General features: G+C 39.4%; 1 protein-coding gene across 1 annotated transcript in view; it reads left to right on the top strand.

Annotated features, from left to right (window-relative positions):
• The window catches only part of LOC135543247 (polypeptide N-acetylgalactosaminyltransferase 9), a 91,821-nt gene extending 78,525 nt beyond the window's left edge, over positions 1-13,296 (top strand). The window contains exons 9-11 of the mRNA XM_064970381.1: positions 617-712; positions 11,258-11,425; positions 11,813-13,296. Of these exons, the coding sequence (XP_064826453.1) occupies positions 617-712; positions 11,258-11,425; positions 11,813-11,959 (411 nt within the window). The 3' untranslated portion in view covers positions 11,960-13,296. The remainder of the gene's footprint in view (positions 1-616; positions 713-11,257; positions 11,426-11,812) is intronic.
• Positions 13,297-13,714: the final 418 nt, after the last annotated feature.

Genomic DNA, 13,714 nt, shown 5'->3' with positions numbered 1-13,714 from the left:
ATTGATTTGATTTGATTTGTCTTTCATTTCCTAATAATTGCTTCCACAGCTGATTTCTTCAAACCAAGCTGCTTACCTATTGCAGATTCAGTCTTCCCAGCCTGGTGCAGGTCTACAATTTGGTTTCTGGTGTCCTTTGACAGCTCTTTGGTCTTGGCCATAGTGGAGTTTGGAGTGTGACAGTTTGAGGCTGTGGACAGGTGTCTTTTATACTGATAACAAGTTCAAACAGGTGCCATTAATACAGGTAACAAGCCTTTTAAAGAATAAGATACAGGTCAGTGAGAGCCAGAAATCTTGCTTGTTTGTAGGTGACCAAATACTTATTTTCCACCATAATTTGCAAATAAATTCTTTAAAAATCCTACAATGTGATTTTCTGGATTTTTTTCTCATTTTGTCTGTCATAGTTGAAGTGTACCTATGATGAAAATTACAGGCCTCTCATCTTTTTAAATGGGAGAACTTACACAATTGGTGGCTGACTAAATACTTTTTTGCCTTACTGTATATGTTGTGTTTGGTATGTTACAGGTCAGGATCTGTAAAGTGTCTATTGTTAGGTGTGTTGCATGTCAGGAACAGTAAAGTGTCTATGCTTTTTGGTGTGTTGCAGGTCAGGAACAGTAAGGCCAGTGGCTACTGTCTGGACCAGGGATCAGAGGACGATGACAAAGCCATTCTCTACCCCTGCCACGGGATGTCCTCACAGGTTGGCAGATTTCACTCTCTTTTGTATATTTACAAATAATATAAAGACTGTTTACATTTTCGGTTGGTTGAACATGAAGGTACCTTCTTTCTTCGCAAAAGAATTTAAGCATTATTCTTACAGTATGCAGTGTATTGCCTTGGTATAACACTTATCTCAATATTGACAGCCAAGCAAAATCTACAAATCACTTTTCATTTTGGGGAAATAAGCTCAGAATTGTGAATATATTTAGAATATAATGAACAAAAATAGAAACGCAACATGTAAAATGTTCATCCCATGTTTCATGAGCTGAAATAAAAGAACCCAGAAATGTTCCATATGCACAATAAGCTTATTTCTGTGGACAAAATTGTTTACATCCCTGTTAGTGAGCATTTTTCCTTGGCCAAGATAATCCATACACCTGACAAGTGTGGCATATCAAGAAGCTGATTAAAAAGCATGATCATTACACTGGGGACAATATAAGGCCAGTTCTGTCACACAACACAATGCCACAGATGTCTCAAGTTTTGAGGGAGAGTGCAATTGGCATGCTGACTGCAACAATGCCCACCAGAGCAGTTGCCAGAGAATGTAATGTTAATTGCCTTACCATAAGCTGCTTCCAATGTGGTTTTAGAGTATTTGGCAGTATGTCCAAATGGCCTCACAACTGCAAACCACTTGTAACCATGCCAGCACAGGACCTCGACATCCAGGTTCTTCACCTGCAGGATCATCTGAGACCAACCACCTGCACAGCTGATGATACTGAGAAGTATTTCTGTCTGTAATAAAGCCCTTTTATGGGGATAAAATCATTCTGATTGGCTGGGCCTGGGTGGGCCTGGCTCCCAAGTGGGAGGGGCCTATGCTCTCCTGGGAACACCCATTTGCTGCGCCCCTGCACAGTCATGTGAAATCGATAGATTAAGGCCTAATAAATAAAATAAAACATATATTGACTTTGTTCCTTATATGAACTGTAACTCAGTAAAATCGTTGAAATTGTTGAATGTTGGGTTTAAAATTTTGTTCAGTAAAATTCATAATTCGATTGATTTTTTTCTTTCCCATTTGTTTATTGTAATATTTTAATCAATGTCCTCCCTGGTAGTTCCATTATAGAATATTCACTAGGTGCTGACCTGTGAGTGTGAGGGCAAAAGGGTCTTTGCAACTATTTTTGTGTGCCTGCAATCATGCAAATATTATTCATGGCTGATTTTTTTCCCCCTCTGGATGCGGAGTGACATGTTTATTATCAGTCGCATGCTGAATATAAAATAGTTGCAGTGTTGGCTGGCTCTTTTCCCCTTCCCTCCTCCGGAGAGAGCTCAGTGCGGTCCAGTAAAGCTACACTGAGTCTTTAATCCAACCCTCAGGGGAAATAAACAAATGGAAATGAATGTTATGTCATTGTATCATTAGATTACAAAGCTACTACACAGGATCCAATTCCATTTTTACAGTCGTTTTGATTTTACTGAACTTTTCCTATTATGTATAAAAAATGTAATTGTGTGGAATAAATCTTTATTAGTCTCTCTGTTTCCCTCATGCCTCTTGTAAGGAGGTTTAAAACCAAGATGACAATGGCTCACCTTGTCCATTTGGGCTAATCCTGATATATGGCAGAGGACGGGGATTCCAGGGCCAGGGTCGCCCCACTCAACCCACCTGGCTCATCCCAGCAGGAATACCTGATGTGTGTGGTGTACATGGAGCAGTGGATGATGTTTGTTGCACTCTGTTTGAACCATTTATGCTCAGAGGATTTTTAAGACCCCAGCATAGGGATCTGTAGTAGTCAGGGGCTGCGTCCAAATGGCATAGGATGTCATTCTCATACAGAATAGGGTGCCATTGTGGACGCAAGCAGGGTGTTTCACATCACAAGTTGGTCTCCTGCTGTTGCTCAACCCCCATGTGTTCTGTCCAATGATTCTGTACTGTATGGTCGGCTTGCCTAGGAGAATATAACACAATAGAGATGGTAGGAGAAAACCCAAAGAAAAATCAACCGGATTTCTTTTTTTGAGAGCCCAGGCTTGTAACTTCCAAAACGAATAAGAAATATCAGTTTTAGTACAGGGACACAGTCTTGGAAATTCATGTATTTGCTCGCAATGAAGACAGAACGGAACAGCTAAAATCGGTTTCCTATTGAACATATTTCTTTTCAGCTTTCAACTGATATAAGAAACGTATGTACCTAAATGTTTAATATCCATCATTTTTATATGATTATTTATTTGAATTGCGTGCCCTCCAGTGTCACTGGAAGTTGTCCCACTAGCGGGACCCCTAGCCCAAAGGGGATATATTAAGGGAAATTTCAACACTTTTCAACCTCATTTCATTATCTCCAGCACAATACCAGTGTCAACATATGTGAAAACAGCACATTTCTAAGTTTTGTAGAAAAAAATATTTAAAGTTGAAAGTTCTACTCAATGTAGTGCTGAGCGATTAACTAAAATGTCAGTTACAGTTGAAGTCAGAAGTTTACATACACCTTAGCCAAATGCATTTAAACTCAGTTTTTCACAATTCTTGACATTTAATCCTAATAAAAATGCCCTGTCTTAGGTCAGTTAGGATCACCACTTTATTTTAAGAATGTGAAATGTCAGAATAATAGTAGAGTGATTTATTTCAGCTTTTGTTTATTTCATCACATTCCCAGTGGGTCAGAAGTTTACATACACTCAATTAGTATTTGTTAGCATTGCCTTTAAATTGTTTAACTTGGGTCAAATGTTTCAGGTAGCCTTCCACAAGCTTCCAACAAGAAGTTGGGTGAATTTTGGCCCATCCCTCCTGACAGACATGGTGTAACTGAGTCAGGTTTGTAGGCCTCCTTGCTCGCACATGCTTTTTCAGTTCTGCCCACAAAGTGTCTATAGGATGGAGGTCTGGGCTTTGTGATGGCCCCTCCAATACCTTGACTTTGTCCTTAAGCCATTTTTCCACAACTTTGGAAGTATGCTTGGGGTCATTGTCCATTTGGAAGACCCATTTGCGACCAAGATTTAACCTGACTGATGTCTTGAGAGGTTGCTTCAATATATCCACATAATTTCCCTATCTCATGATGCCATCTATTTTGTTAAGTGCACCAGACCCTCCTGCACCAAGCACCCCTACAACATGATGCTGCCACCCCCGCGCTTCACAGTTGGGATGGTGTTCTTTGGCTTGCAAGCTTCCCCCTTTTTCCTCCAAACATAACGATGGTCATTATAGCCAAACGGTTACATATTTGTTTCATCAGACCAGAGGACATTTCTCCAAAACGTATGTGCAGTTGCAAACCGTAGTCTGGCTTTTTTATGGCGGTTTTGGAGCAGTGGCTCCTTCCTAGCTCAGTGGCCTTTCAGGTTATGTCGATATAGGACTTGTTTTACTCTGGATATACTGTAGATACATTTGTACCTGTTTCCTCCAGCATCTTCAAAAGGTCTTTTGCTGTTGTTCTGGGATTGATTTGCACTTTTCGCACCAAAGTAGGTTCATCTCTAGGAGACAGAACGCGCCTCCTTCCTGAGCAGTATGACAGCTGTGTGGTCTCATGGTGTTTATACTTGCGTACTATTGTTTGTTTGTACAGATGAACGTGGTACCTTCAGGCATTTGGAAATTGCTCCCAAGGATGAACCAGACTTGCGTAGGTCAACAATTTTTTTCTGGGGTCTTGGCTGATTTCTTGTGATTTTCCCATGATGTCAAGCAAAGAGGCACCAAGTTTGAAGGTAGGCCTTGAAATACATCCACAGATACACCTCCAATTTACTCAAATGTCAATTAGCCTATCAGAAGCTTCTAAAGCCATGACATAATTTTCCACAGTCAACTTAGTGTATGCAAACTTCTGACCCACTGGAGTTGTGATACAGTGAATTATAAGTAAAATAACTTGTCTGTAAACAATAGTTGGAAAAATGACTTGTGTCATGCACAAAGTAGATGTCCTAACCGACTTGCCAAAACTATAGTTTGTTAACAATACATTTTTGGAGTGGTTGAAAACCAGTTTTAATGACTCCAACCACTGACTCCAAGTGTATGTAAACTAACGACTTTAACTGTATTTTTTGTTTATTAAACAACTAATTTACCAACGTCAGTTCAGTTTAATTGAATTCCATTTTGTTAAGTTTTCTTCTGTGAGCGTGCTACATCGCACAGTTTAGATCAAGCCTAAACTGTGCGATGTAGTAGTGAGTTGAGAGAAGAGACAGAAGAACGCACGATTTAGAGGGATGTAGAGTAGTTGTTTCATGAGCTATTTATCTGAAAGTACATGATCTAAGTGATTGATAGTTGGTATTCAGCAGTCATAAAAATATATACTATTTACATTGAAAAGCTACTAATGCAGTGTAATTGTTCGGAGAGCATAGTCAGCAGCTTTATAGAAATGGGATGATAGGCCTCAAACTAAGGTAATTGTACAGTGGAGTACAGTACAGCAATCTCAGAGTGGCACGTTGCAGAGCTGTCGCTCCGTGGTAGAACGAGGTGCGGAGAGGGGATTTCCATAGCAAGAAGTCTCACTCTGAAATACTTCCTGCTATACAATAACACACATACATCGTATTTACTATACTGTACCCCAGCCTGGTGTTAATGAGCCAATTAGGAAACTCATGATTAGCCTGACCCAAAGAGGCTCCCACCCAAACTTTACTGCGCCAAGTAATTGAGCATCAGGCTCTAATGTTTTGAGAACAGGTTGATTGGCTTGGCATAATACTTTCCTTATGGTGGCAAATGATTTGTTATAGTCAGATTTTAATTGCGTTAGGAAATAAAGGCATCCACTCCTTAACGCTGTAAACACATTTTAACAGGGATTATATTGCTGGATTGTCTACAGTTCTCATTTCCACTACTGATGAATCAGTTTATCAACGCCAGTTGCTACACATTTACACAACCCCTAAACACCAGCATGGAAAGTCAGTTGGAGGACATTTGAAAGAAGAAAAAAGAAGAGTGAAATGAATGAATGACAAATGAAATCACATAATCGTTTAAGATGTATTCGTCTTGCTGCCAGGAAGGAATCCATGTTCAAACAGGGTTATAGTGATTAAAACAGTATGGAAAAGGCTACCACTTTGTGATACAGATAGAGCTGTGTCGGTCATGAAATTTTGTCAGACGGTAACTGTCAAGCAAATAACTGCCGGTCTCATGGTAATTGAACATAAATTAACATAAATACATTTAGCATCTCCAGGCTTCCACGTATTGCATACAATCCAGTGATGCAGACCTTTTGAAACATCTACATTTGAAAAAGTTGAGTAAATAAATGTAATATAGCCTACACCATCACAATAAATCCATTATTATAGGCAGGTCTAAGAAACATAATGATATGAAGAAAATGTGGATTATTTCAGAAGAACAGAATAGCATATTCTGAGTTGTCCTTATGTCAGGCCCAGATCTGGCTATGCCATATGGCTGTGGGCAACACTAGCTCATTTAGCAGATAAGATTTACTTATAATTCCTGGGGCATTATTTTATATTATTATATGTTAAGAAATAAACAATTGAATGTAGCTGAATAAAATAGAAAGGATATTTTCCCCAAACGATTTCCGAGGGAGTGTGCACATGCAGCTGTTCTTTAACAAAGTGCTTATTTGAAACAGGTCCTCCTACATTGCCTTCAGAATGTATTCATACCCCTTGAATTATTCCACATTTTGTTGAGTTACAGCCTGAATTCAAAATGGATTAAATATATTATTTTTTCACCCATCTACACACAACACCCATTATGGCAAAGTGTGTTTAGAAATGTTTGCAAATTTATTGAAAATGAAATACCGAAATATCTAATTTACATAAGTATTCACACCCTGTGGCAATACATGATAGAATCACCTTTGGCGGCGATTACAGCTGTGAGTATTTTCTGAATAAATCTCTAAAAGCTTAGCACACCTGGGTTGTGTCGTGGAAATTTATACTGAGAGAGACTTTGTCATTTCTTCAAACAATCATCTTTATTTAATAGCGATTGATTATTGCAATAACGAAGCTGGTCAACAGCACACTCTGAAGTGCATGTTGCAGAGAGCTTAACTGATAATGTAAAAACAGAGATCTTATATAGGAGACCTAAAAATGCTTAGTCAGGGCTGGTTCCACCCCTCCTGTGCTGACTTAGGGGCACCACAAGCCACCTTGGGTTCATCTCCTGGTGATCTGCATAGATGTTGTTTTACCCCAACCTGGCTTAGTTTCCCAGATGCCAGGATGAAGATGAGGGATTGTTCTAAACTCTTCCAGACTCTCTCTGTCTCGGTTCACACACACCACATCTTGTCTATGGAATGCCAGCTGTAGATATGTATCACCAAGTCATTGTCAGCTCAAGCTATTTCTAGCAAAAACCCATTCCCTTGACCATACGCCCAGACTGACTGCAGGAAGCTAGAGTGGAAACCATCCCTTTACAGAAACACAGCATTAATAGAACATAAATGTCTTACTATTTGTTAACTATTAATTGTTAGCTGTCAATATCAAACAAATCAGGTAAATGCATTATTTTTCTCTCACAGTTGTACAATATTTGAACATTATACAACACATGGGTCTAATCCTGGATGCTGATTGGTTAAAACCACATTCCAGCCGGTATCTATTTCACAATTTACAAACGGCTAAAACTATGATGTTGAAATGCCTATTTACTCTGTTCCATCTCACTGACCAATCCACTGTCTCATCAGCCCATGCAGACAATTTATAATCTTGATCTCCACTATAAAAGCATCTAGACATTATCTCCCATTTTTTAGACTAGCATTTGGTTGTCAACAGCGGAGATTTGTATAAACCTTACTGTCTGTCTTTCTGACATTTGTACATTTTTTCAGTACTGAAATTCGATCGTCAGCTGTCCCATAGTAATGCACATGTCGGGAATTGGGTTGAGACAGATGGGCAGACCGCTTTTCTCAGCCAGTCGAAATCAAGAATCAGCTGGCATACTTTTTATGGATATATACAAACAAATGCCAATAGAAAACATGTCAAACAAAATTAATTGTAGTCTTTCCAGCTTCAGTTTGAAGTGATTGTGATAGCTGTGTTGTTGGCTAACTTAGCTTCTCTGAACAGTGTCCTGACGAGCACATTTTCTATGTCAGGTGAAATCGCGCATCATTAGCTCATTGTTATGGATATATCCAAATAAATGTCACTAGAAAACAGCTTTAACAAATGCAAATGCAGCTACTTTGCTGTTATTCTAGCTGCGCCGTTTGATGTGACTGTAAGTTAGCCGTAGTTGGCTAGCTAGCAAGCAAGGGATCAGAATGTTTCAAATCAATATGGCAATAACACATTTAGAACGAACAACTGGGTCATGTCCATAGATACATAGCAATAACACTTAGTCTCGGGCCTAACAACACCCGTGGCAATATATCCACCAAACACCAACTTCTCTGGGATAATCTCCTAATTATTATTTTTAATTTCTTCAATCTCTAACAAGTTGGTTGTTGATCATTTCTAGACAGCCACTTTCAAGTCTTGCCATAGATTTTTAAGCCGTTTTAAGTCCCAACTGTAACTAGGCCACACAGGAACATTCAATGCCATCTTGGTAAGCAATTCCAGTGTAAATGTGGCCTTGTGTTTTAGGTTATTGTCCTACTGAAAGGTGAATTTGTCTCCCAGTGTCTGTTGGAAAGCAGACTGAACCATGTTTTCCTCTAGGATTTTGCCTGTGCTTAGCTCTGTTCTGTTTCCTTTTATCCTAAAAAAACCCTTGTCCTTGCTGATGACAAGGATACCCATACCATTATGCAGCCATCAACCATAATTGAAAAATATGAAGAGTGGTACTCAGTGATGTGTTGTGTTGGATTTTCCCCAAACATAACACTTTATATTCAGGGCATAGTGTAAAGTTATTGAGTTTTTGCAGTTTTACTTTAGTGCCTTATTGCAAACAGGATGCATTTTCTTTGAATATTTGTATTCTGTGCAGGCTTCCTTCTTTTCACTGTCATTTAGGTTAGTATTGTGGAGTAACTACAATGTTGTTGATCCATCCTCAGTTTTCTCCTATCACAGCCATGAAACTCTGTAACTGTTTTAAAGTCACCATTGGCCTCATGGTGAAATCCCTGAGCGGTTTCCTTCCTCTGTGGCAACTGAGTTGAGAATGACACCTGTATCTTTGTAGTGACTGGGTGTATTGATACACCCTCCAAAGTGTAATTAATAACTTCACAATGCTCAAAGGGAAATTCATTGTATGCTTTTTACATTTTTTTTACGCATGTACTGTACCAATAGGTGCCCTTCTTTGCTAGCCATTGGAAAACCTCCCTGGCCTTTGTATTTGAAATTCCCTGCTCGACTGAGGGACCTTACAGATAACTGTTTGTGTGGTACAGAAATAAGGTAGTCATTTTATTTAGGCTGACAATAACAAATGGGTTAATATTTCATGTTTTATTAATTTGTAAAGATGTTTAAAAACATAATTGCACTTTGACGTTATGGGGTGTGTAGGCCAGTGACACAAAATCTTAATTTAATCCATTTTAAATTCAGGCTGCAGCACAGCATATGAAAAAAGTCAAAGATTTTTCATACTTTCTGAAGGCACTGTATGCTTAATTTATAACTGTATGAGGGATTTATGCAACTTTAGGATATATTAGAAATCAAAACATGTCAGCTAAGGTTTGTATCATAACTAAAGCTGCATGATGCGAGTCTGATGATGATTTGAAAAAAGTTGCATGAAACTTATCTGCTCTAGTCTACTAATTAGCCTACTAATATAAGTGTGGGAATTTGTTTTATTGAAAATGGCCCACAAAAAAAACATAGCATGCACTCGAATAGTGAAATTAGTTTTGATTTACTGTAAAATGGGCAATTATTATGCAACTGTCAGAACAGGAGCAGGGGAAAACAGACATGCACTTCAATAACTAATGGAGGACACTTTTCCCGCTGTTCTTTTTCGTGCCAGCCAGGTAGGCTACTCCGGTTGTAAAGTGAACCAATATGCTTAATAGGCTATTAGTAGGCCTAGTTTATAGAAAGCTGATGGGATCCTCCTCTTTTTAATAGAGGCCATCAACTCTGTTTTCTCACGCAATTACATAGCATAGGCAGTATACGTTTGGCTCATATGAACACATTTCATTCCATGCATCAACCAGCTATGAGGAGCAGGCTTTCGCTGCTCAACAGGTGATTCTATTCCACTCAGACTCTTAATGCCAGGGCTCTGATTAAGTTTTTGATTTGATTTTCAATCCATTTGCATTGATGTCAGAGTGATTAGAGGGACGATAGAGTACCAATAGAGTACCAGGCCATTAGCGACTAGCCATTGGCAAGTTTGGTATGCTACTAATGACCATCAGCGGCATCAGAGCTCACTTTTGGAGAAGCCTATGGTGTCTCAACTGTCAGGTGGAGTTTGACTGGTCATGATTCGTGACTGCCGGTGTGTTGGCAATATGGTCACTTTAACATCCCAAGACACAGAAAAATATGGATAGAGTTTAACTTCAAGGATCGACTTTACTCCTCCAGGATATACATTGTACACTTGTTTTCAACATGAAAAAGATTTGAAAAGATGGTATTTGAAGTACATTCCCTTGGTATTTCAATAGAAATAGTGAAAAGGCAATCAGCCACAGGACCTTCACCAGACCCAAGGTAGTAAAAGTCTGGACAAGTAAGTGATGAACCTATTCCACATTTTTCATGTGTTCCAAATTGGTGTCTCTTTATGTGCAGCACTCTGCACAAAGAGCACTCTGTCACCTTCAGCCAGAGCTCCAGGACAGCCACTGTCCCCACATGAGCTGGCTTGTATATTGTTTATCCAGCTCTGAGTATGTGGTTTAAGGGAGTGGTAACAGAAAATATCAGCCTGCAGCAGCAGCCATTCATTCAGCTGCAAGGCTCACATAATGTCCATCTAATCCGGGTCGTCAACAATATGGGTTCAAAAGCATTCCGTTATATTGATCGACCCCGACCTCCTCTTGTTCTGGTTCATACAGTTACCTCCGTTACAACACCCCCTTTTACCTGGATGACTGTGGAACAATGGGGAAGAGCAGAATATTGCGATGTTGGGCTGTATTGAAGACCCACCTATCTTTGTCTACTCATTTCTGTGAGAGGATCAGTGTAATGAATAATGGATGCTATTTCTACTGTATCCTTAATTAAGTAACAGATACGACACACAGACACACACACTTTCTAGTACTCGATTGAATGACCAGGGATTATGTCTGGTTGAAAAGATCTTTAGCATTAATAAACTGTGCCTCTGTTCTGTATTATCATGTCCTTAGACATACAGTCTGCATACAGCTAATGAATTGGCTCACTGAATTAGAGTTGGATGGTGAAAATACTTCCTGGTGCACTACTTACCAATTGTATTTGCAATTGTAAATGTACAGCATTTTTGATCCATGTTTCTTTTTGTAATAATCAAATTAACTGCCTGATGTTCATCTCTGTTTTTCAGCTTGCCCGTTACTCAACAGAGGGCCTGCTGCAGTTAGGACCCCTAGGGTCAACCACCTTCCTGCCCAATACAAAATGTCTCATTGACGACGGAAGAGGGCGCACGCCCAGCTTGAAAAAATGTGACTCTGTTTCGCGGGTTTCGCAGAGGCTGTGGGATTTTACACAGGTAAAATCAAAGCACAAATGGATTCAAATACAATAATTGATCCATGTTTCTGGAAGAGCCTCGAGCTTCTTCAAATGAACTGAGTCATGTATTGCATACATAGAGGAAAATAAATTGTTCTCTATAATAGTATGAGCTATGTGTTAAATGTTGTTGCTGGTGATAAAGGTCCCTCCATTGTAGAAGAGTATGCCAAATCCCACGTCCATTAAGTGCATTTGAATTCACAACTGTCACATGACCGAGTGTGCCTGTATGGAGCGGGTAATAGTAACACTATTTGAACATAATACCTACCATCAGGAATATAGAGTGATTTGAGGATACAATGTGTTCTATTTCAATATCAGTGTTTTTGATAGGATCCTTTCGTGTCTTGTTTTGCAGAATGGTCCAATCATCAGCAGGGACACTGGGCGGTGCCTGGAGGTGGAGATGTCCAAAGATGCCAACTTTGGCCTTCGACTGGTGGTGCAGAGGTGTTCTGGTCAAAAGTGGGTGATACGGAACTGGATAAAGCATCCGAGGCATTGAGGCAAGACATTACCTCTGAGAAAATTATATAATTTCAGTCTTGGAAGACAAACCCATGGACAGACTGTCAGAGAGCATTTCATATGAGATAGCTATAGGCCCTGGGACTGATGAGATGAGTTCACAGTGCGTGGATTATTCTATGGACTGTGTGCACTGAGCCCTCCCCTTAGAGCAAAAAGCTTTCAACTGCTGAATCTTCAGAAGAATATGATCAATATACAGTATGTGTTCAGCTGAGCTGGGGGTCAAATGTGGAGACCATACCATAGGCTTACAGCAAGCTATATAGTACTGTTTGAAATACTCTACATTTCTTACAGAACATACACCTACATGTACAAAATAATAATAAGACACTTGAATGAAACTCCCAATGTGGTTCAACACTGACAATGACAAGAATTGTGATTTTGATATAAAGCCAATCCCAGGAATCTTTGCAGATGAGGTTGGAGCGAGTCGTTTTGTTGATTCGACTGAGCAGATCAAAATATGAAATTGCTTATCAGTCGCCATATCAATCTGTAATTACTTCAGGCTGTCATTTGGATAATTGCTTTGGACATTTCACACTCCTGATAAGGGATTTTTTTATATGACTCAAAAAGCTGTTCATCGTCCTGATGAACTTATCAGAATGCAAAGCAAACTACTGTTCTAACAGATACAAAAGGATATTATTTTGTATTTTTCTTTTGACTGTATTGCTTGCCACTAATTATCAGAGCAACAGCGTGCCTTTTTACATTCTTATGCTTCATCTGACCAGGGAATGTCAATTCCACAAGCATGTACAAATGATGTTAAAGTAATTAATATATAAACCAATGTAAAGATGTCTAAATAATAGTAATATATTGTAAAATAGGAATTGGTATCAGTCCTCCAAGAAAAGTTAGGATAATAAAATGTTTTAATTAACTGCATTAATAAAAAAAATGCTATATTTTAAAACATTGTGTACAGAGCCAGGCAGTGTACATATTGGAACATTTCAGGATTTCTAAAGATTTTCCTTACCCACAATGATGTTCACTGCATGTTACATGGAAGCCAGGGCCTATTTTTACAGATGTAAAGCCAGATGCGGGTGGTTGTTTGACTTTGACAGTGTAAGCCCACTTACCTGCCTTTGTTGTGTTTCCACTTACAGCCTCCTACTGGATAATGGCCTCGCAACTCTCTAATCGTTAAAACCCACCCACAGAATAACAGGTCTTCACAAAGTACTGAAAGCGTTCCAATTTATTACGCTCAGCAAGAAACTCTTTTCCCACTGTATTTTCTGATGCCCGGCCAAAAGTGAACAGCTTTGAAGATAAATAACTCTCTCTAAACCATTTTTTGGTGCCTCTCATATTTTGTCTCTCATTTATTTATACTGAATGGTCAAAATGTAGGTGCAAAGGGGATTGTGATTGCTATGACTCATGTGCCCATAACATTTTCTTTACAAAGGGATGATATTTTGAAAGCTGATGAATGTGACTTGAAAGAAATGTCATTGAATGTCATCTAGTGGATTAGCATTAAGCGGTTGAATATGAGACAATAGCTATTGTGCACCTCCTAGCGGAGACCAAAGCGGTTCGTCGGACAGGGTATGCATTACACGTTTCATTCTCGCTCACGTGCCGTACAGACAGATAGTGTGACAGTGAGTGATGAGCTGGGTGGCAGAGGGGTGGTAGAAAGGGGAGCGGTGTGGGGCCGAGAGGTGCAGGTGGACAAGGACACATAGCTCGCATGGGA

Source organism: Oncorhynchus masou, chromosome 1, assembly GCF_036934945.1.
Source record: "Oncorhynchus masou masou isolate Uvic2021 chromosome 1, UVic_Omas_1.1, whole genome shotgun sequence".
Taxonomy (NCBI): domain Eukaryota; kingdom Metazoa; phylum Chordata; class Actinopteri; order Salmoniformes; family Salmonidae; genus Oncorhynchus; species Oncorhynchus masou.
Note: the sequence above shows the minus strand (reverse complement) of the source record. Positions and strands in the feature narration are given on the sequence as shown.